General features: G+C 46.2%; 1 protein-coding gene across 2 annotated transcripts in view; it reads right to left on the reverse strand.

Moving 5' to 3' along the window:
* The window catches only part of GRK5 (G protein-coupled receptor kinase 5), a 208141-nt gene extending 187197 nt beyond the window's left edge, over positions 1-20944 (reverse strand). Inside the window, exon 1 of one of the 2 annotated variants that reach the window (XM_032878689.1) lies at positions 20650-20944. In XM_032878689.1, coding sequence (XP_032734580.1) covers positions 20650-20701 — 52 coding nt within the window. In that variant the 5' untranslated portion in view covers positions 20702-20944. The remainder of the gene's footprint in view (positions 1-20649) is intronic. The other variant, XM_032878681.1, reaches the window with a different exon arrangement.
* Between the last annotated feature and the right edge of the window lie 3422 nt (positions 20945-24366).

Below are 24366 nucleotides of genomic sequence, written 5' to 3' on the forward strand. Positions count from 1 at the left end.
AGGAGAAATTTCAAGAATCATTTAAACAAAATGGCTGGACTAATCTTATGACTTCCCACGGTGAAATGCCAAGGACAACCCTTGGTGAGATCCAGAGGGCATAATATGCTTTTTGTTTTGTTTTGTTTGTTTTTAAGATTTTATTTATTTATTTGACAGAGCGAGAGAGGGAATGTAAGCACAGGGAGTGGGAGAGGGAGAAGCAGGCTTCCCGCAGCACAGGGAGCCGGAATTGGGGCTGGACCCCAGGATCGTGACCAGAGCTAAAGGCAGACGCTTAACAACTGAGCCACCCAAGCGCCCTACATGCTTTGTTTTTTAAAAAGATTTTATTTCTTTATGATCCCAGCAAGCAAACTTACATTTACAAGGCACTAATTCCCATCCCCCCTTCTCCAGATTACCTTATTTTTCCACTTGTATGTTGCAGGTTCACTATACAAAATCCAGGTTATCCCAACCTCCATTCACTATGTCATGATCATTTCTCTGGGTCAATAAGAATAGATCTCCATTAATTCTTAATGGCTACATAGCAGTCCATTATTTGAATATGCCAAAATTCATATTATCAATCCCCTAAAATGGTCACTGAAATTGTTTCCAATTTCTGTCAAAAATACACTCTACCATTTATAACATTCTATATACCATTTGTGCACTGTGTTTCTTTTTTTTTTTTTTTCCCTTTAAAGATCTTATTCATCAATTTGACAGAGAGACGGCAATAGAACACAAGCAGGGGGAGTGGGAGAGGGAGAAGCAGGCTTCCCACTGGGCAAGGAGCCCGATGAGAAGCTCAATCCCAGGACCCTGGGATCATGACCTGAGCCAAAGGCAGATGCTTACTGACTGAGCCACCCAGGTGCCCCTGTGCACTGTTTCTTTCTTTCTTTTTTTTTTTTTTAAAGATTTTATCTGTTTATTTGACAGAGATCACAAGTAGGCAGAGAGGCAGGCAGAGAGAGAGGGGGGAAGCAGGCTCCCCACTGAGCTGAGAGTCCTATGCAGGGCTCGATTCCAGGACCCTGAGATCATGACCTGAGCCAAAGGCAGAGGATTAACCCACTGAGCCACCCAAGCACCCATGCACTGTGTTTCTTAAGATGAAATCCTAGAACTGGAATTTCAAGGTCAAGGGTTATATAATTTTAAGCCTTTTGATGTATATATTGTCAGACTCCTTGAGAAAGACATCAATTTGCACTCCTATCAGCAAAGGGAATGTAATGTTTGAAAGAACCTATCTACCCACACCTCCTTATCAACGTGTTACATTTTTGCCATTCTAAGACTCTGCTATACACAAGATTCGGTTTACCGGTGAGCTGAGTATCTTTTCCTGTATAGTGAATCCCTATATAATACCCCTCTTCTTCACCTGGAAACTACCTCTCCACTAACTACCCCCATCCTCTCTAGCTGTAACCAGAGCCATCATGTTGTTACCATTTCACCCCTACAGGCTTCAAACTAAGAATCTAAGAATTGATGCCTGCAATCTACATGAATCATTCCAGAACGATCCACCAACACAAGACAGGTCAAGTGGAGTCATTCCTTAGTTTTTCAAATCAGAACTGGGAGGAAAAGACCAGTCTCCGTCCACTGGTGCAAGTTGTAAAATATGAAACCATGACATGTTCCCCTAACACACAGAAAGTAGTGAGAAAACAGGAGGCTGGTAGAACACGAAGCAGATGGGAGAGAAGATGGAGAGTGCTAGAAGTGTTCAAGGTGTGGGTTATGGTGCTTCTGAGGCCATCCGGGTCCCTGTACTTCCCACCCTTCCTTGACATGCAAGACACCCCCATTTCCTCCCAGATGAGTTCTCATTTGCCTGTATGAGTTCAAACTGGATTGCTGTCATTTGCAACCAAGATTGCTGCTTAATTAATAGAGCTTCTTTTCTAGCTATGCTTTCTTTTATGAAATGCCTCCTCATGGTCTTTGGACATTTCTCTACTGGGCATTTCCTCCTTTTGATTGATTTCTATGAGATTATCTAATAGATTAAGGCAATTTTTCCATTCTTGTCACCCAACTTTCAATTTTTGTTGTGATCTCTTTTGTCAGAGATTCTTTTTTTTTTTTGCATTGTCAACTATGTTAGCCTTTTTTCTTATAATTGTGCCTCAAAACTATACTAAATACTTATACTTTCTTCTAGAATGTTTATAGTTTCATTTTTTTTTTTTACAAATCTAAATCTTCAATGTTTCTGTAATTTGTTTAGTTAGCATGAGGTAGGAATCCAACGTTATGTCTTCCCCAACGATTCATTGGTCACTTATCTCAACACCATTTTCTGAGTGAGCCATTCTTTCCCCTTTTATTTGAAATGCTTCTATTACTATAAACTAAATTTTTACCTACACTTGGGTCGGTATCGACTTTCTTTTATTTGTATTCTTCACTGGGTTTCTGTAATCATGAGGGCATTATCCCCATGTGATGATGACAGAGATACCACTTTTTGCCACATATAGACATAGAAAACCTAAGGGAAAGAGAACTGCCCATCTTCTCAGCAGCCCCCTCGACTGTAAAATATGTGTGGCCAGTCAAGACAAGGTGGACATCTAGACCAGACGTTGTGGGCAAATGAAAAAGTGGGTCAGGATTTGCCCAGAGTCTGCAAGAATGCTCAGCAGTGCCCACTCCCATTCTAACCCCATGGTGACAGCAGTGTCCCCAGTCACAAGCTTTGAAAAGCAGGCAATGCTTATCAACCTCTAACTCCTTGTGGGATGTCTCCAAGTCCACATGGCAATGTTGCTGTCACTCGTGCCTAGATGGAAAAGTCTCACATTTTCTCAATAATATTTGCTTATTGTTTTCTCTGGCCAGACAGAACACTGTGTATTTTTAAACTTTCCAGGAAGACTGTTTATTAAGATAATACAGTAAAGAGCAATCAAACTGTTTATTTTTGACTTCTGATTTAATTTTCTTTTCTATAATCCACTAAGGAAAATACTAGAATCATGCATTTGCCTTTCTTAGATTGCAGGCATCAGTTAAATTAGCAGTGGTAGGTTTTTTCCTGTTTGTTTCTATTACACATGTAACCCCTCCCAGCTCTAATTCTTTCCTTGGAGTAATTTTCATTTTAATGTGTAATGGCTGCTCTTCAAATTAACATCAAATCTTATTATGAAGCACCCACAGATGAATTACCATCAGTGGAAAATGCACCAGCAAATTCTCAGATCTGAAGTGAATAGAGCTCTAGAAATCACTTGGGCAAGGTGTACATTTATACATCTCAGAGAGGTCAAGCAATGTGCCAAAGTTCACACAGCATGTTGGTGGCACCTTCTTCCTTCCCCTTCAACCTCTTCATTAGAGGCATCAATAGAGCTTTCAGGGGAACTGAAACATCTTGGCTCAGGACACCTAAGAGCAAGAGAAGATACCCGTATTACCTCAAAAAGGAAGAAAGTGGGTGTCTTGACCCCACCCCGGGAAGAAGTTATTTAATGGCTATGTCCTTGACCTTTGTAGATGTGAGCAACACAATCTCCCCAGCTTCTGATATTCTGATAACAGATTCTGATCCTAGGCTGAATGTGTTAGTTACTTGAACGTGATGTGCAAGGAAAGCACCGAGCTGGGAATCCAGAGGCCAGGGTTCTTGTTTCAATTTTAACGTGGGAAGCACAGTTGTCTTCTAATATTAGAAGGGCCCCAGGCGTTCTTTCTGTCCACAGGTCCTGTCCCCATGCTATAATAAAACACCTTTCGGGGTGCCCGGGTGGCTCAGTCGGTTAAGTGTCTGCCTTTGGTTCATGTAATGATCCCAGAATCCCGTGATCAAGCCTTAGGGCTGGCTCCTTACTCCACAGGGAGCCTGCTTCTCCTCCCACCCTGCTCATGATCTCTTTACTTGCTCTCTCTCCCTCTCTGTCTCTTGCAAATAAATAAATAAAATCTTAAAAACAAAACAAAATAACTTTCTGCACTGCAGGGGGATAAAAAGGACCCCTGCCCCCCAGCAAAGTGTGCTGCATTTATTCTCGATGCCTCCCAAGGGCAGAAGCAGGACTCACTGGCCCAGGCGTCCCTGGCTTGACTGCAGATTTGGGTTTACCATCAGCATTTCTTGAGGCCCAAGGAGATAAAGGGAAAGAAAAAACCCAAGTCCCAGCCCTCTGGGAGGTTGCAATTTAGTGGGTAAAACAAGAAGCCTGTCTAATAAATATTTTTCTTACTTCAGCAGTTCAAAACAGGAGGAGCCGCTTGAGAAAGGGTGTGAGTTCCCCAACCCTAGAAAGATTTGAGCAGAGGACAGAAACCAGATCCCGGGGAAGGTGCAGAGTCCTGTCTGGAGAGCTGGGGTGGAACAGAGGCCCAGCATCATCTCGGGAGAGACTCAAAAAGTCTTCAGAGTGGTGGTTCCCATGCCTGGCTGATCCTCAGGAGTTTGTAAGATACAAATTCCTAGGGACAGCCCACGAGCTTCTGATTCACATCATGGGCAGAGGTTTTTCTTATGGGCTGAATTATGTCCATCCCCCCACAAAAAAGATTGGTTGAAATCCTAACCTCAGCATTGACCTTATTTGGAAGTAGGGTCTTTACAGAGGTGATTAAGTGAAAATGAGGTCAGTTTTGGGCGCCTGGGTGGCTCAGTGGGTTAAAGCCTCTGCCTTCCACTCAGGTCATGATCCCAGAGTCCTGGGATCGGGTCCCGCATAGGGCTCTCTACTCAGCAGGGAGCTTGCTTCTCCATCTCTCTCTGCCTGTCTCTCTGCCTACTTGTGATCTCTCTCTCTGTCAAATAAATAAATAAATAAATATCTTTATTTTAAAAAAAAAGAAAATGAGGTCAGTTTCTAAGGTACATAAAGGTTGAATCCCTATGTTGTACACCTGAAACTAATACAATATTGTATGTCAACTACACCTCAATTTAAAAAAAAAAAAATTGAGAGGCACCTGAGTGGCTCAGTGGGTTGAGCCCCTGCCTTTGGCTCGGGTCGTGATCTCAGGGTCCTGGGATCGAGCCCCGAGTCAGGCTCTCTGCTCAGCGGGGAGCCTGCTTCCTCCTCTCTCTCTGCCTGCCTCTCTGCCTACTTGTGATCTCTGTCTGTCAAATAAATAAATAAATCTTTAAAAATAAAAGGGGGGGAATTTGGACACAGAGGCAGGCAGGCGCAGAGGGAAGACCGTGTGAGGGGAGGTAGGGAGAAGACCGACATCTATAAGCCAAGTAACGTGTGGAGCTACCAGAAGGAAGGAGTGAGACCTGGAACAGACCCTTCCCTAGCACCTCCAGATGGAGTGTGGCCTACCCACAACTTGATTTTGACTTCTGTCCTCCAGAACTGTGAGACAATAAATTTCTGTGGTTCTAAGTTGCCCGTGGTGTGGCACTTTGTCGTCCTACTGGGAACAAATGCAGCCTGGGAATCGGCATCCGAGCTGCCTCAGAGGACAGAGGACAGTCCTGGCCGGGGGCCTGGTCCTCTGCTGGAGACGGGCACCGCTCTCTGCCTGAGCTTCCTTTAGTCCTCGGACCCCTCCATGCAGAAGAAAGGAGCTCACGGAGACGACAGTGAGCTCACCGCCACCATCAGACTCATCATCCAATTAACGGGCAGTTTTGCTCAGTTTGGTCCACTCTGCTGCTCCCAGGCAGCAGCGAGCACTGAAGTGTGAGCCAACGACCCACAGATGTCTCCAGAGGGAAAATGCCACTCTCCCCTCCAACAGTTACAGAAATACTGAAGACCCAAGGCTTCGGACACTGCCTTCATGCCAAGGTTCTCTTGGAGGGAGACAAAAGGGGGGGGGGGCAGGGCCAGTGACTTGTTTTTGTATTAGACTGTTTTTATTTGTGCTTTTGATTCTCAAGGTGGGACTCCTAGAACCCTCGCCAGGTAAATCACATGCAAACCTTCAGTCAAAGTAGCTACCAGAGGAAGAACCCAGAGAATTCCACAGAGGAGAACGCCGTACTGGGTAAAAGGCCCGCAAGAGAGATTAAGGGGCCTCCCAAAGGGAGCACATGTGACACCTTTGAGGGAATTCGGGAAGAGCCTGCCTACCCCCAGATACACTTACAGATCTACTGCCTCCGTGAGCTAAAGTGTACTTCCCGGAAGTTGTGCAAGTCCACAAAGATGGCGGGAATGGATGCCCTGGGTGAGCGCCAGAGGAGAAGGGAGAGAAGTAGGTCCTTGCTGTGTGCCCTTGGAAAATCACTTCACCTCTCTGAGCTTGATTTCTCTTTCACAAACCGAAAGAAAAAGATGGAGAAGGGCTGGCCAAGTCTAGGCTGGGGGGGATGATCAAAGGAAGTAAATACCAGACCATTTTTACGAAGCTGTGGGCTTGTTATCAGAGTCTACGTTACCTGCCCAGCTCACAAATGCAAAACCCAGGGGCCATGACATTGTCGTTGCCAAGGAAGTCTTTGACTGAACTTGATTTCCCTAATCCAAACTTTGAATACCACAGAAAAGATGACCATATTCTCAGAGGTGAAGGGGTGTTACATCCCAAGGTTTTCAAAAACGTCTTATCACACATCCTCCTGTGTATCATGCTCCTTTCTCATAAGAAAATGTATTTGTACATCCCTAGGGCCACTTAACTCCACTTTATTTATTTATTTATTTGACAGAGAGAGATCACATGTAGGCAGAGAGGCAGAGAGAGAGAGAGGAGGAAGCAGGCTCCCCGCGGAGCAGAGAACCTGATGTGGGGCTCAATCCCAGGACCCTGGGATCATGACCTGAGCCGAAAGCAGAGGCTTTAACCCACTGAGCCACCCAGGCGCCCCTTATTTTTTATTTATTTATTTATTTATTTGACAGACAGAGATCACAAGTAGGCAGAGAGGCAGGCAGAGAAAAAGGAGGATCCACTTTAGAAATTATTATTATTTTTCCCAAAGTGGAGTGTGGGGTAGGGGGTGGGGAAACGCTATTAGGCAGATACCACCACAGGAAAAAAAAAAAAAAAAGCAAAAAACAAAACCTCAATCTTTAAATAAGTGTATCAAGATGTTACACAATGTATAGGATACTCCCACACTGTTTACAATATATTTAAAAATTGTAAAACTGAGAGGCCTGGGGTAGCTTAGTGAGTTGAGCAGTTGAGCGACTGACTTGATCTCAGCTCAAGTCTTGATCTGATCAGGGTCATGAGTTCAAGCCCTGCATTGGGCTTCATGCTGGGCATGAAGCCTACTTAAGAAAAATAAACAAGGGCACCTGGGTGGCTCAGTGGGTTGAACCTCTGCCTTCAGCTCAGGTCATGATCTCAGGGTCCTGGGATGGAGCCCCGCATCAGGCTCCCTGCTCAGCGGGGAGCCTACTTCCCCCGACCCCATCAAATAAATAAATAAAATCTTTTAATAAATAAATAAACAAACAAATAAGTAAACTATAAGACCTAAATGGCCCACTGTATGGGCTTGGTTAAAAACACGATTAAACCAGGCCAAGACAAATAGCAACCACAGACCTCTTTGGAACCGGATAACCCTCAGGGTTATTCCAGAAGACACCCAGCATTTCACTGAAACGACACTTGGTTTCCAAAGTGCCTCACAATTTTTTCCCAGCACCCATCCATCTCACGGGAAACTAGACACACAGATGTGGGGAAGCCCTGCAACATGTTGTTGCCTGAAAACAGCTGCAAAACAGCATATATACAGTCTGCCACTTGTGTAAACGGACGAGTGTGCTCACACGTGCAGAGACACAGAGATCGGGAAGAATGACCCCCTAGATGGGAATGGTGACTATCCCTGAGAGGTAGGACTGGCAGCCGAGACACCTGGGAGGACAGAGATTTTTGACTTTCTTCTTGCTGTTTTGCACTGCTCTTTGAACTTTTCTCTAGCAAACAGGTAGACTGTCTGAGGAAAATTTTTTTAGTCTTAAAAATGAGAGAAAATGACCCCTATTTAGCTGTGAGTCACAGCCGCGCACTGGATTCTTTTTCAAACGTCTCGTGTGTGTCAGTACGGATGTTCCCAATAGCTGGTAAAGCTATGGAGGGCGACAGCTGGGGCGGAGCGTGGAGAGGGGTCGGTGCCGGGTCCAGGCTCTGGAGCTAGCAGAGGACCGAAAGGTAAGTCACTCACCCCTCTGAGCCTCCAATTCTTCATCTACAAGAATGGGAGAGAGCAAAACACACTCACAGGATTACAAAGATCAACTAAAACCATGGACACAAAGGACTTTATCATTTTTAAGTGATTCTTTTAGAAAAAATGGGAGGGACTCCATTATTCACCATTTCTCTTGTCAGAACCTGCCATGCCCACTGTAAGTATACAGCAAATGCTGGATTTATGACTCTGGCAAGATGCAGAAGCCAACCCAAGGCTATTCCCATCAGAATTTTGCTTCTGGGGAGCCCCCGAGCTCTCCTACTGAGAGTGGGTATTTAGAGCACAAGGGCCCGCACCCTGGGCGAATGGAATTACGAGCAGACACACGTTCACTTCTAAACACCTGCCCAAGAAGAACCTGACTCTGAAATCCTTGACCCCCTCACGCTCACTCCTGAGATGTCTTCAAGCTGCCAAAGAGACGAGGGAGAAGACCAGACACGATGATCTAAAACCATCAGCCACCCAGCAGTTACCAAAATGTAAGCTGAGACGTAGACTCGAAGCATACCCGGAAACTAAGCCACACCTTCCTAACCCATGCAACCACTGAGGAAATCAGGTTTGTCCTTCTTTAATTTATGTTCTGTTATATGTTATAGAGAATTAAGCTTTAATTTTAAAAATCCCTCTAATTGGATGCTACTGATGGGAAGACATCTGGGGCAAATATCTAGGCTCGGTGCATTCCATCCCAAGCAATGGTTAGTGGTCTGCAGAATGAGTGTGTGGCAAAATAACCAGTGGTTGCTAATTATTATATATCACAGGGTTTGGCATCATCCATAAAGCCCCGTCACGCTGGCTTCTTCCTCTCCAGAGAGGATTACAGAATTGACTGTTTAGACATTTTTTTTTCCCTCCAACTTAACATACATTTTCCTTGTCTTAATTGGATCCAGCCTCCTTGGCCATAAGCAGAAAGGCAATTTTTCTATAACGATCGCATCCTTTGCATGGCAGGCCGACAGACTTTCCTAGGTCTGGAAAGATCGTTGGCTTCCTATTTTCTTTCCATTTGCTCAACCCCGTTCTAGTCGTGATGTGAAAAACATGTGAAGATTGTGTCCTAAGGTGCCTTCGATTTAGCCAAAAAAGGTATGACGTTACCGGCATGAGACATCTCCTCCAACCCACACAGAGCCTCAGAATTCGGGAGAACTGTTTGCCCCGAATGTTTTGGTCTAATGCAAATATTTATTTCTTCCAAAACAAGTAAAACAAACCACTTCCAAATTGGGGATGGGGGTGGGGGAGTTTGCCAGACATTTTTCACAGTTAAGACAAACATTTGGGAAACATTTTCCAATTTGCCCTATACCCTTAGTTAATCTTTCTTAACCACATTGAATCATTTCCTAATTTACCATCTACTGTGACATCAAGGCCATTTCTTGAGGATCTTACTAACTTTCTCTGTTCTCCCCCTCTCCTCCATGTAACTTAGGTAAAACATCAGGCCAGCATTTATTGAACACACGGGGCACACACGCCTCTGACAGACATCCTCCCTAATCTGTGACTTAGAGACTTGGGGATAGGGACGCACGGCAGCACCAGGCTTGAGAAAAGTTGGATCTTGAGACATCCTTTGCCAGTCAAGTCTGGAGCCCCATTCTCTGTCCCCACCCACCGCCTAGTTTTCCTAGAGCTTGGAGTTCCTTCCCACAGATGTTATCTGAACATCCCCACAAGCTCTTCCTGAATGCATTAACAGACAACATTAAGATGAAGCAGAGCACGTTTCTCCACCAGCCCTCCCAAAGCTGTTTTTCCTGGGCCATTTGTTGACCTCTCCAGCTTGTTTTCATTTTACAAGTGGTGTAAAACCTTTGCCAAGACGGAATTCCATTTTCAAATGAGGTTTCACAAGACCTTTTATCAGATAGGCTGACCAATTACACTGGCTGGGTTCTCTCTAGCCTGTACTTGGGCAACCCTGTCCTTCACCCCTCTTCTCTTCTTGAAGTGGTGAAGTCTGGAGGTTCACCTTCTCTGCAGGTGCAGATCAAAGGCTTGAGTTCCTGTCCCCTCATTACCAGGCAGTGACACCATGCTGCCTCCCCTCCAGCACCTCAATTTTGACAGGGACCCCCAAGAAGAGACTCTTGGCTGGCAAAGATCCTCGAAAAGGAAAGCTGCTAAGTTAATGCATCCCGTAGACACACACACACACACACACACACACACACACACACACACGTTAATATGGCCTCTAAGTGCGAACATCTATAAACTTACCACTGAAAAATGGGAAGGGGTTAACAGTGAGAAGCCTTTCTAGGGGGAAAACGCTGCTTCACACACTCTCTCTGAAACGGAGAGGGGGACCCCCTGCAATCTGGCAGAGGAATCACTCTGGTGGGTCCCCCCCCCACCCTAGTCCGCTTCTTTTGAATTCAGTGAAGAAAACTGCAACCATCTGGGCACACACCTAAGGTACCATCAGGCAGAGATGCTTCATGACAAGGGTTTCCCAGGGGGAGCAGGTATCCAAGGAAGGGCGGACAGGGGGCAGATGTGATCTGCACGTGCTAAGCTGATACCAGCAGGAACTGGCCTGCCCGGGGCCCATCTATGGGCTCCGGCAAGGAAACGGAGAAACATGCTGCCACAACATATCCCCACCACCACCCATCTGGTTTAATGCCCTGTCCCTCGGGGACAATTCTGTGGCTTCTCAAGATTCTCTCGGAGTCCTGCCAGGAGGAGATGCCAAGAGGCTGACCTTCTCTTTTGATATGTCGGTATGTGTGAGGGATGGGGGAGAAGATGCAGATAGAAGAACACCAATAACGGGGCTACAGAAAGGACCAGAGCCGCCATGTGCGCATGCATATCCCCCACCCCCGCCAATCACAGATTCATTTGAGTTAATAAACAGTTCTACTTGTTTGTTTGGATTTTTTTTTAAGACTTTATTTATTTATTTATTTATTTATTTATTTGAGAAAGCATGAGCATGAGTGCTGGGGAGGAGCAGAGGGAGAGGGAGAAGCAGAGTCCTGACACGGGGCTCGATCCCAGGACCCAGGAATCAAGACCTGAGCCAAAGGCAGATACTTAACGGACTGAGCCACTCAGGTGCCCCAACAGTTCTACTTTTTTTTTTTTTTTAGATTTTTTTTATTATTTATTTATTTATTTATTTATTTGACAGAGAGAGAGAGAGAGATCACAAGTAGGCAGAGAGGCAGGCAGAGAGAGGGGGAAGCAGGCTCACCACTGAGCAGAGAGCCCAATGCGGGGCTCGATCCCAGGACCCTGAGATCATGACCTGAGCCGAAGGCAGAGGCCCAACCCACTGAGCCACCCAGGCACCCCAACAGTTCTACTTTGAAATGCAAACACCTAATGGGAGGATTCACCTATCAGTAGTCACTCACAACCTAGTAAGAAATTACCACAACCAATGGCTCTCAAATTGGCATTGACCTGAAATCAGGATCCATGAGGACAATTATATTCCCATTACACCTCTTTCCCAGGAAATGGGACAGAGACCCTCTTTCTCTTCCATAATTGCAACCTCATGGGCATTCCCATTTAGAAATCATACCACCCTGAGCAATAGGTTTGTTTTTGGGCTTACGTTACATGGGAGGGGAGAGATTTATTTTGGAACATTAAAGGACTCTGGAGGGTCGCTCTGCCAAAGTCCACAGTCCAAGTGACTTCCTTTCATCTCTGTCTCACTGTGAACCAGAGGAATCTCCGTTCTAGCAAGTGGAGACCAGACCAGTAGACCAACTGAAAAGACTGGGGGCAGTCGGCGTGCCCCCCTTGCCTCCGCCACTTCACAACATGGGAATCATCTTATCTGTTTATCTGAGTTTCTTTGGCTTTCTGCACATTCCCTGGAAGTTGTCCTCTGAGTTTCATTTCATTGCTGCCTTTTAAAAAAAAGACTGATACTCCACAGATTACAAATTCTTAGGGACCAAGCAGGCCCTGTGAAATTAGCCTAATTTATTGCTGACTTCTATCAGGAGGATGTTACCAGTTGATTCTTTGGCACAACTTCAAATAGAGTTCCTTGCTTCAGACACCAAAGAAGGGCAACTAACTGTTTGAGTGTTTCAAATGCTTACGCCGCTTTCTAAGTGTGCTCTAATTGGGTTATCGTCAAAATCTTTTAAATCTCACAGGAAACAGTTTTTAAGGAGAAAGCATTTTAAAGTGGACACAAAGATGCTGTGTTTCTGACATCTGTCTTTATGATTTTATTTCAGTCTGTGCTGTTCAGAAGACATGGAAAGCCATAAAATTGTTTTACCTATTTTCACCCTTCTTTAACTTTCTGAAGTCCATAGAAAGAGTTGGGTTGTTTTTTGGGTTTTTTTTGTTTTTTCCCTTCCTTCCATGGATCTACCATACATACAATGTTTTTTCTCAATAAAATGACTGTTTCAAAATATCCTCACATCTGGGGCGCCTGGGTGGTTCAGTGGTTAAAGCCTCTGCCTTCGGCTCAGGTCGTGATCTCAGGATCCTGGGATCGAGTCCCGCATCGGGCTCTCTGCTCAGCAGAGAGCCTGCCTCCTCCTCCTCTCTCTCTCTCTCTGCTTACTTGTGATCTGTCAAATAAAAAAAAAAAAAAAAAAAAAAAAAAACCTTCAAAATATCCTCACATCAGGAGTTTCAAGAAGGAACACAGGGCTCTGTCCGTATCTATAATACACACTTAATTTGAATCAGGAAAGTCAGTTGCTCAATCTAGGCAAATTTCCCAACAAGATATGAAAAAAAGAAAAAATATGGCTGGCTCACCACCACCGGTATCTGTGAGTGTCCCTGAACTAAATTTGTCTCCAAAGTGACTCAGTCCTAATCCCTCATCCCCCAGCTCCCCTCCCTGCCTCTGTCTCTTTCCCTCTCTCTTCTCCATACCGTCCCCATTTCTTCCTCTTCCCCTCCCTTACCTCCCCACTGTTTTCATGTCAGAAGTTTAGGGGATTATCACCCTCTTCTTCAATTTAATGTGTAGGACTCTGGAGCAGCTATGTCCAAATGAACTTTCTGCTGTGTTGGGAATGTTCTGTATCTATGTAGTCCAGCAAGGGAGCCGCTGGCCACACATGGCTCCTGTGCACTTGAAATGTGGTCAGCATGCCTAAGGAACTGAATTTTTCATTTTAATTCATTAAAATATAAAGAAGCACATGTAGCTAGCAGCTACCACGTTGGACAGCACACTGATTTAGAGGACTAGAGAGCTTTAACCCTTCCAGGTCATTCCAGGTGACAGGCTGCATTCCTCAAACCAATCCCAACAAAAAGCCAGAAAGGAAGGCGCCCTCCAGCACCTTCACTCCAGAACTGTGGCCCAGCAACCGCACCCAGGCCACAGCCCTAGAAAGACCTCCAAGGTTCCACCTGGAAGGCACGCCAGCACACCAGTTCTCCTCTTAGATCTTCTCATTTCTCCACCAAATGGTCCTCTTGCCCTTGTTTTTGGTGTTTTCCATTTGTAGGAGCTGACCGTAATCAAACACAATGTCTTGGAAAATTAGCGGTTGTCTTCCACATTTCGGGCCTATCCCTCAAGTGTGACCTTTGAATTACCCTTAAATCCTATTTTTGGTCCCTCGGGCTATTTTCCGAGTTCTAGGAACAGCAAAGTCAATATGGTGACCTAGCGAAGCAGGTCACAGCACTGTCAACTTTAGCTTTTGGGGGGAAAATTTAGTTCAACTCAAATCTGATTTACCAGTTTAAAAGCCTGAGATGACGATGCTGATGACAGGCCCAATGCCACCTGTCCAGCCACCTCAGCAGCACTTCTGTCAGGCTGACATGCTCCCACAGGGCCCTTCAACAACCAGATGTTGAATGAATGAGTGAATGAATGAATGAATGAATGGTTCCACCCTTTGTCCATCCCCAAAGACAATTTGAGAATGGTTTTCTCTAAATGAGGAATTGAGGAGGGGGATGTTATGGTCTAGTCTTAGAGGTAACTGCCTTCTTTTTATTTTATTTTATTTTTTATTTTTGTAAAGCTTTTATTTATTTATTGAGAGAGAGAGAGCCCGAGCAAGAAGAGGGAGAGGGAGAAGTAGAATCCCCTACTGAGCAGGGAGCCCAGCTCCAGGCTTGATCCCAGGACCCTGGGATCATGACCTGAGCCGAAGGCAGATGCTTAACTGACTGAGCCACCCAGATGCCCCAATTGCCTTCTTCTTAAAACACAGCATGATGGGTACAAAGTGGAGTGCATCCTCCAGTGTTTAGATGGTACCAAATGGAACAACATGGTCTTCACTCCAAAAAGATCAGTTTTAAGAGGTTTCATTTATTGATTAAAATTTTTGCAATGTTTAGGATATTTTTAAATAAAAATTTTCACTGAAGTAATACAGAATGTGGGTTTGTTTGTTTTTTTTAAGATTTTTGTTTATCTATTTGACAGAGAAAGAGAGACGGTGAGAGAGGGAACACAAGCAGGGGGAGGGGAGAGGGAAAAGCAGGCTTCCCATTAAGCAGGGAGCCTGATGTGGGGGGGGCTTGATCCCAGGACCCTGGAATCATGACCTGAGCCGAAGGCAGACGCTTAACGACTGAGCCACCACCCCCAGAATGTGTTTTAAAGTAGCAATCACTCCTACTATCTAAGCCTGCACAATCCATTTTAATCATTTTAAAATCACATCTTAAAACCCTTTTTCTTCACTATTCTATTTTGGTGTGAGGTATGGGGGTGGGGGGAGCAGGACCGGAGAAACTCTTCTTGGTTGGTTTCTTTCTTTCTTTCTTTCCTTCTTTCTTTCCCTTAAGATTTATTTATTTGAGAGAGAGAGAGCAGGAGTCGGGGAGAGGAAGAGAGAGAGACTCTCCAGAAGAGAGAGAGACTCTCCAGAAGACTCCCCACTGAGTATGGAGCCTGATGAGGGGCTCCATCCCATGACCCTGAGATCATGACCTGAGCAGAAACCAAGAGTCGGAAGCTTAACGGACTAAGCCCCCCAGGTGCGCCTCCTGATTTCCTTTTCTATGAGGTCACTGTCTGTGGTCACTGTCTATGGTGCTCTCAAGTTTCTGCTCAGTTGCATGGTCGACTGTGGTTAATATACTTCTGTAACCATAAGATGGTTTTTATTTCAAAAAAAATGTCTAAATATTATAATGCTTTACCTTGAGCCACAAATATCTCGGCATCAAATATGAACTTTAAATACTGCCCACAGGGGTGCCTGGGTGGCAACAATCAGTTAAGCGTCGGACTCTTGATCTCAGCTCAGGTCTTGATCTCAGGTCATGAGTTCAAGCCCCATTTCAGGCTGCACGCTGGGCATGGAGCCTACTTCAAAAATTAAAAAAACAGGGGTGCCTGGGTGGCTCAAAGGGTTGAGCCTCTGCCTTCAGCTCAGGTCATGATCTCAGGGTTCTGGGATCGAGCCCCGCATGGGTCTCCCTGCTCAGCAGGGAGCCTGCTTCCCCTTCTCTCTCTGCCTGCTGTTCTGCCTACTTGTGATCTCTCTGTGTGTCAAATAAATAAATAAAATCTTCTAAAAATTTTTAAAAATAAAATAAAATAAAAACAAATATTGCCCACAGTCCTGGATGGTTTCCCAAGAACACTGGAAGTTCCCAGGTATGGGCTGAATAGCCCTTGGTAAAGGTAGATTTGGATGCATATTGGGCTCTTCCCTGAATCCTCTTAGACATTACTGAAGTCTTCAGCCCAGACCCAAAGGCTATCATTTACCAAGCCACGACAAGAGTTACAGCTTCCGAAGACATCATTTAAACAAGGATTAGTTTGGGCACTGGAAGAGTTTGGGCACTTTGGAGTTTAGAATCTGACAAGCAGCAGCTAAGCTACTGAAAGAGAAGAGTCTTGTGGGCATTGATCTGATGATTTTTAAAACAGGCCGCTGGATTAATTAAAATCATCACTTGAAATCTTTCTGAAAGAGAGCAAGCCATTCTGAAAACACTGCTTTTGGTTTCTCTACCTCAAAGTCATCAGTACTGAAAAGACACTTGGAAAAAATAAAAGGCAGTTTTCATTTAAAGGCATTGTACTTAATAGGGCAGGCAGTTTCCTGCCAGGGGTGAACCCCGCAGCTCTGAGCTCAGTAAGATTGAAGGGAAAAGCCCCAGGGAGGACCAAGTATGCCTGCCTGCCGGTGACAGTGAGGAAGGAGTCTGTAAGTTTCAGAGACATTCCAGTGTTCTCATAATGAAATACACTGACATGTCGGTTTCATCATCATGAACCAGGGGTACGAGGGAAAGAGGGAAGGGAGCACAGGCTTTCAGCCGTGTGGTGGAATAGTGAGTCGGTCCTGGCAGAGCTGCCCTTCACCAGCTGGATGAAGGTTCCCACCCCCCTCCCACCATCCCTAGCGTCTGCGGGCAAGAGCTTCACCAGGCCCCTAATCTTGATCATTGGGAAGATCCAGGCCAACAAGCCCCAGAGTTCTCTGAGAGAAAAGTTCCTATACATTCTGCTTCTGGGAAATTGGGACCAATGGCAAAGTCATTACATTTCTGACTTCTGGGTTCCTGGGCTCAGTGCCTGCTAGGATCATGCTCAGGAAAATGTGATTAGTACTCCCTCTGTCATCGTTATTGATCAGATATGGCTACGGCTGGCCTGTGAAGAAAGGGGAGCCCTTGCAAAACTGCTTCTTAACCACCGTTCACTCAAGAGTGAGGCAAGACATCTAGGATATGAGAAAAACACAAAAACCTTTACTGCAACAATAAACCTGAAAGAAACACACAAAAGACACTCTGCAAATACTCTTTCTCCCTCTTATTTCGACACCAGGTTGCTTGCCAGTTTTCTGAGATTCTAAAATGTAAATAGATAGTCTGGGTCTCTTTACATTAAATGCTTAATCACTAAGCTCATTTCCATATATTGGCATGAATTCAGTCTCATATTCCTTTTTTTCTTCCTTAACCACTTTTTAGAAAAGTAATCTAAAATTTCTAAGAGTGATCAAGTCATGAGACTTAGAAGACCAGGACAAACAGCCCACAAGGTACATTTGGGAGGTTTAATATTCTGAACTTAGATTATCCAGATCTATCTTTTCTTATTTCAAAACAACTTTCATAGGGGCGCCTGGGTGGCTCAATGGGTTAAAGCCTCTGCCTTAGGCTCGGGTCATGATCTTGGAGTCCTGGGATTAAGCCCCGCATGGGTTTCTCTGCTCAGCAGGGAGCCTGCTTCCTCCTCTCTCTCTGCCTGCCTCTCTGCCTACTTGTGATCTCTGACAAATATATAAATAAAATCTTTAAAAAAAAAGAAAAAAACCTTTCACAAAGGTGTGATTTGTTTGCTATGTTTTAGAATTACTTACAATGACTCATTTTACTCTAAACCACTTACAGATTTCCTATTTTATTGATATATTCACGTTTTCCCTTTATACATATTATGGTAAGAATCTGAATTTACGGTGAACTAAGAAGCCATTTGCCTTTAAGAATGCATAACAATAATGAGAGATAGGACCCAGAATTACCCACCAACATGGACAACTACAATTTCCTTTACAGCATTTGCAAAGTGCGTCTGTCTTTCTTCAAGGCCTGTTTCTCTATTGTTCGGGACAAATGTGACTTTTACTTGAAAGCCACATTTTAAATTGTTTACAGTGTATTTTGTTAAGTGAAGTAAATTAAATTTCACATATGCCCATCATATTTCTCATCTGTGACCTTTCGTAAGAGCCTTCATGTAAGAAGGGCTTTTAAACATTCTAAACAACTCAGATTATTAAGTATACTATAAATTTTACATTAGATGTTTCACTAAACTGACTGAAATTTTCATTTCCAAATATCTGGATAATGGGATTTGGGGGGGGTGTTCCTTAATTTAAAAGAATTACTTCAAGAATATGATAACTGAAAAGAGAAAAATAAATTGATTTTATTTCTAAAATCTTCCATACTAACTAGAATATAGGTGCTCAAATATTTAATAAAGACCCAAAAGAAAAAAGTGGAAGCACATAAAATCGGGGACTCTCTTTAAATGTAAGAAAGGAAGATGGAGAGAAATGCAAATTCAGAAAATGAAGTGTCAATGTCAGTGATTAATTTTTCTCATTCATGTCTCTCCCTTTCCTTACAGACAAGGCCCTCTCCATTTCAAAGGCATGAAGCTATTTTCTCACCATGAGATGATCCCCAAACTCTCCAACAGAAACTGAAAAGACTTTCAAAGGCAAAGGAAGTGAAAGGCACATTCTCCAGCACTTTTGATCACTGTAATTCAGTCATTCCATAGACGCTTCCAGCCTGCAGTTCTCTTCCCTAAAGTTCTGAAAAAAACAATTTGTTAGCCTGCCAAACAAAAATATCAGGCAGTGAAAAAAAAAAAAAAAAAAAAAAGAAAGAAAGAAAGGAAGGAAGGGAGGGAGAAAGAACTAGAGAGACCAATTTGGGAGAGAAAATTGACAACACTTTGCCAACTCCAAGCAAAACATTTTAAAAGAAGCAACCAGGGGCACCTGGGTGGCTCAGTGGGTTAAAGCCTCTGCCTTCGCCTTAGGTCATGATCTCAGGGTCCTGGGATCAAACCCCGCATCAGGTTCTCTGCTCAGCAGGGAGCCTGCTTCCTCCTCTCTCTCTGCCTGCCTCTCTGCCTACTTGTGATCTCTCTCTGTCAAATAAATAAATAAAAATTTAAAAATAAAAAAATAAAAGAAGCAACCAAAGGCTGAGGGAAGAAAAAACCCAGGAGAACGAACATATAGAGCATAGATCTAAGGAACAGGATTCCTCCTTAGAGGAGTAACCAGTGAAACTTGCAAAGCCTCCAGCACCATCATATCCAGTGATTTCCCAAGAAATAATTTCAGAATGGAGGGAGGGTGGAAAACTTTCCCAGCCCCCAAGCCCCAAGATGTACAACCATGTCCCACCACTAGGTGGCGGTTGCAGCGGCGGCGAGAGCTGGGGGCTGTTTTCTCCGCTTCTTTCCCTCCCGGACGCACAGCCCTGTCCAGGGAAGAGCCCACTCGTCCCTACCTTGATCCAGTTAGCTAAAACGGCAGGTTCGGTAGAAAAAAAGAAGCTTAGGCCTTAGAAACCTGAAGTCCTCAAGTAACAGCCACTCCTACAAATCTGTTCACATCAAAGCTGAGCAAGGGAGGGGGGACGGACCAGCATATTTTAAACTCTGCTGGGGTTTTCAAAGCAAACCTTCCAGGTGGCTTTAGAGCGACAAGTGGAGACAAAATCACGACGTGAACGCTGGTTTGAGTTACTGAGCCGTGCATCACCCACCGGCACAGCGTGTACAGACCCACAAGGGGATAGAACTGCCTGGGTAAACATGAATCGTTTTATTGCTAGCCAGAAAGTCTTCCTTCATTCATCAAAGTGGGTGAATGAAAATATTAAGTAGGTAAGGCATTTTCATGGACTGCTCCCTGAGTAGCCCTCTGAAGTCAAGACCTTACTTAGGCTGCCTTCTACCTTGGGTGTCAAAGAAAGCCTCCTCCCATGAAAGGGAAAAACCACTTCCCCTTTCTGTAAAACGGCTGCACGCCAGAGCTCAAATCTTGGCAAAAGAGATGTTACATAAATTCCAGGTGTTCCTAAATATGTATGTTTACACGCAATCATTTTAGGAAGCATCTAAGTTTCTGGGCCACTTTTCTTTCTCTCGCTCTTTTTTTCCATCTCAAGGAAGAGTCAAAATGTGTGTTTACAGCTTTGACTTAGGCTCTTACCCACTTCGTTTTGACGATATTTCCTCCCAGCTAAACGCAGGAAATCTAATAATTAGCACCCAAAACGCATCTAAGCCCAGCACACTTACCTTTCTTTTCTTAACTGAACCGAGATCAGACAGTTCAGTTATCTCTTCCTCCCATCACCAAAGGGGGGAAAAACCCAACTCTGAAATTCTGAATTATTTTCTAGGTGATTTGTACAGCCACATCTCCCGTAATTCTATGAACAGGCTAATTCCTTAACATCTTACTTTGCCTTTAAAAGGCTTCCTTCCACACGACGGGATTTCCCTAAGAAACATTCCCAGCGGATGGTTTCCAGCAATAGCCTCTATCAACTTAGCCTGCGCAAGCAAAGACTTGGCTTCTGCTAATTCCACCCCCCACACACACACCCGCCCCAACACACACACCGATTCACACTCACAGAACCATCCCGGGCCGACTCGAAAAGCTATTTCGTTTGCATGTTTGCCCATCTCTTCCTGAATGAATGCTTTTCCAACTGACCTTTCAACAGCTGCTGGGATGGCAGGGTCTGTAAGGTTAGAGCCGGAAACTAAGGGAGATTTTAGCATCTTAATCCCTGCAACCTCGACCTTTCTGCTTCTCTACCCGAGTCCATATTCTCGGACCCCAAGGGCAGAACCCCTGAAGCGTTTGCAGAGCAGCCCTCCGAGGTGTCCTGCTCGCGACCAACTCACTGCGGGCATCCTGCACACGCACAGCCCCAGCCTACACGCCGCCCGACACCCGCACCCTGGCCCGCGGCGAATACGCCAGGCACGCACCAGCCCTGCCTCTTACCTTCCCTGGCTTTCAGCAAGACCGTGTTGGCCACGATGTTTTCCAGCTCCATTGACAGTCGGCGGTCAGCGAGGGAGCCTGCCGGCGGGGCTGTCAGCTGCTGGGGGTGCTGCCGCTGCTGCTGCCGCTGCTCGGGCTGCCGCCGCTGCTGCCGGAGCCGGGAGCCGGGAGCGAGCAGCCCGCCTTGCCTACCGCATTATTCCTGCTCTTATCCCTCGGAGTTTTCCCCCTCTGCAAAGAGGAGCCGCCGCCGCCGCTTCTTCCTCCCTCTGTGTCCCCCCTCCCCCCTCCCTCAACAGTCTCCCCCCCACCCCCCACCCTCCGCGTTTCTCTGTCACTCCATTCTCCACCCCTACGGCTCCCTCCGATGCTTTAATGCTTCGGATGCTTCTGCCTCCCCTCCGTCCCTCCCGGGGGTGTGGTACTAGCAGGCTCGGGTGGTCGCACTGCGCAGGCGCGAGGCGGGCCGCGCCTCCTGCCTCGGCGCTCCTGGCGCGGGACCTGCTGGGACTTGTAGTCTTGCGGGCGCGCCGCCCGAGCTGGAGTGGCGCGCGGGCTTCCTGAGTCGGAAACCTGCCCGGGGACTCGCACCCGGACTGAAGGCGCACGTGGCCCGGGGAGGCTAGGGGCGCCGGGCTGCGAGGGGCAGCGGGCGAATCAAAGGCGGCCCGGCCGAGCCGTAGCCCCCAATCCCGGGGCCAGGCTCCCTCTGGCCCGTTTCCCGCCTTGCTGAGAGCTGGGAAAGCGAAGTCCACAGGCCACGGCGGTGGCGGGCGAAGCGCCGCGTTCCGGCAGGAGCCGGGGCGGGTCCTGGCCGCCCCTCGGGGCGTGCTCGAGTGGGAGGAAGGTCAGCCCGGGGGGCTGCGCACGCTGAGGCCGGCCCGTGTGCGCCGTCTCACACGCACACGCGCCGGGACGCTGACAAAGGTGTACTTTGTTTCCTCCGAGGGCGCGATTGGGTCTGCGAGTCGGCGGCCACCCGGCGCTGGTGGCCGCGCGGTCCGAGCGCCCCCTGGTGGCCACGGGGGCGGCTGCGCGGCGGCGGGTCCACGCGGACCGCGCCCCCCGGGCTCGGGACCGCCCCCGCGAGCCTGGCGGGCACTCGGGGGATCTGGGCGTGGGAAGCGGCTCGTTCAGCTAATAAAGTGCCTTCCGGCAAGCGGGGCCCGTGAATTCACGGCCCTCATTACAGTCAAATATTACGGGTTAGAAGAAGGTACAGGAATCGCCCGGGTCGGCAGTGGAGAGCGGTAATGAGTAACCACGCGGAGCCCTTGTTGGAAAGACGCTTTCAAATGACGGGTTTATTTATCTTGGGGCTCTGAGCGGCTCTCCGCGCTATGCTCAGAACATGAGATTTCAGAACTATTCTGCCTCTCTTCCTTGCTTTCTTTGAAGGTCCCACTCCTGGGAAATAGGCCCTCGGTCCCCCGAGGTCTGCGAGGCCTACGGGAGGTGGGGGAGGGGCGGCTGGCCCCAAGGAACAATGAGGCCTTTGCCTCGTCTGCATCCTGCGGGCCGGATATCCGCTCCGAAGCGGCTCTGGGCCCTCTCTGCTAAAAAGGAGGAAACCTTCTGTCCCCCAGGGCTGCCAGGAAGTGGCAGGGAGGTGCCGGGAGAAGCGGAGAACAATTACTACACATGGGAGAATGTGCAGAAACTAATACTTTCGAAGCCTTGGAAACCAGAATGGGCGCAGATTTTAACAGCACAGAATTGCCTTGTTCCTGATGCCATATACTCACCACCGCCGCCACCACCACTTCCTGGTGTGTGGATTTAGGTCAGTGGGTCTCCCTGTCTGCAGAGCTGGGACAATCACAGTTTGCCTGCAGATGACTTTTTAGGAATCTTCCACTCCAGGAATTACTGTCCTAAGCAACTCAGGCTTCGTCTTGGCTATAATATACACCCAGAGCCCTAACTTAGAATGATAGGGTATTTCTCAGAGAGAATCCTAGAGCTGGCAGCGTATCAGAGCTCCCCAACTACAATGGTCACTTGCTACTTAACTGGGAGCCTAAGGCCTGTTGTAGCCCGAAGTTTCTGTGGCTAACATAAAAGCAAAACAAAACTAAAGCTGAATGCCTTTTAGATGGTGTGTGCCTCATGGCAGCCTTCTCAAACTTTATGTGCATATAGATTACCTAGGGATCTTGTTAAAATGCAGATTCTGTTCCACTAGGTGGGTCCTGAGATTCTGCTGTTTCTAACAAACACCAAAGTTCTGTCAATCCTGCGGGTCAGTGGACCACACTTTTGAGTAGTAAAGGTCTACAGTTAGCCCTAACTCCCCACCACCCTATGATCTCTCTCCCAGCCCAAGTCCCCAGTGATTGCCTAATTTTACCGAATTGACCTCTACAAATTTTGAGTTTGCAACTCTGGAAAATCTGGCCTGTCCGCCTGATTTTACAGATCTGAAACAGACTCAGGGAGAGTAAGTGCGTTCTGCATGGTCATTCAGCAAGTGAAAACCTATCTACTTTCTCAGCTACATGGTGATACAACCTGCCTACAAAATAAATGGTTGTATTTCAATTATCTGTGCCTCTGTGAGGAAACTAGGACATTGCAATGGGAGAACAGAATGATAACGGCTAGATTAACTGGATCCAACTGTGGGCCAGGCCCTGTGCTGAGTGCTTTACATGGATTATTTCATGGAACACAACATCCGGATGAGGTAGAGAACAGAGCCCTGTTTCACAGATAAAGTCACCAGGTTAGAAGAGGTTTTAGAAATTGCCTAAGGTCACACAATGAAGAAGTAGAAGACGTGGGATTTGAACCTAGCAGTCTGACTCAGAGTCTATGCACTTAATTTCTGGCTAGCTCAGGCTAGCCAGCAGAACTTGGCTGCAATTGTCTTGTTAGGCTGCCAGAGTGAACTTAAATTGTATTGTAAGAAAGCAAAGCAGGCAGTTGGCTAAGTGATTAAGACTTAAGGGGGTTTTCCATTGCACCATTATAGCTTCCTATAATTCTGCCATTAAAGCTTCATTCCTTTCAATTAACTGCATTAACAACAGCAGTCCTCTAGAGAAATGGGTTTGATTCAAGAAAGAACAGGCTATTAAATATCAATAGGTAAGTTAGAGCATCTTGCTGGCTGAAAGCAAGAATGCAAATCCAAATGAAAAAGGGGGTGAGTTTGAGAGGGATGGGAATATGTCAAACACTGACTTCCAGATCTACTCGGGATCCGCTGAACCAAAAATGCAAAAAAGAACCAGGGAATCTTACTCTTCTGTTGGCACCTGCATTGCGAGGATAAAGCTGATCAGTCAGAGTTCTTTTAAATAAAAATCAACTATTCAGAAGAGTCACAAACTTATCTTTGTCCTAAAATACAGATTGTTTTTTTTTAAAGGATTTTATTTATTTATTTGATAGACAGAGATCACAAGCAGGCAGAGAGGTATGCAGAGAGAGAGGGGGAAGCAGGCTCCCTGCTGAGCCGAGAGCCTGATGCGGGGCTCTATCCCAGGACCCTGGGATCATGACCTGAGCCAAAGGCAGAGGCTTAACCCACTGAGCCACCCAGGCGTCCCCTAAAATATAGATTGCTTTTGCCTGAATAATCAAACTGGCCTTCTGAATAAGCACTGGATCTGGAGATTTCAACCCTTTCCTGAACACACAGCTTTCGAATCAGCAGGAAACAGCTGGAGACAGTGCTCTCATTCTCCTGTTTATTCTTTCCTTCTTCAGAGT

The sequence above is a fragment of the Lontra canadensis genome, unplaced genomic scaffold, assembly GCF_010015895.1.
Source record: "Lontra canadensis isolate GAN:19392208 unplaced genomic scaffold, GSC_riverotter_1.0 scaffold3, whole genome shotgun sequence".
Classification (NCBI taxonomy): domain Eukaryota; kingdom Metazoa; phylum Chordata; class Mammalia; order Carnivora; family Mustelidae; genus Lontra; species Lontra canadensis.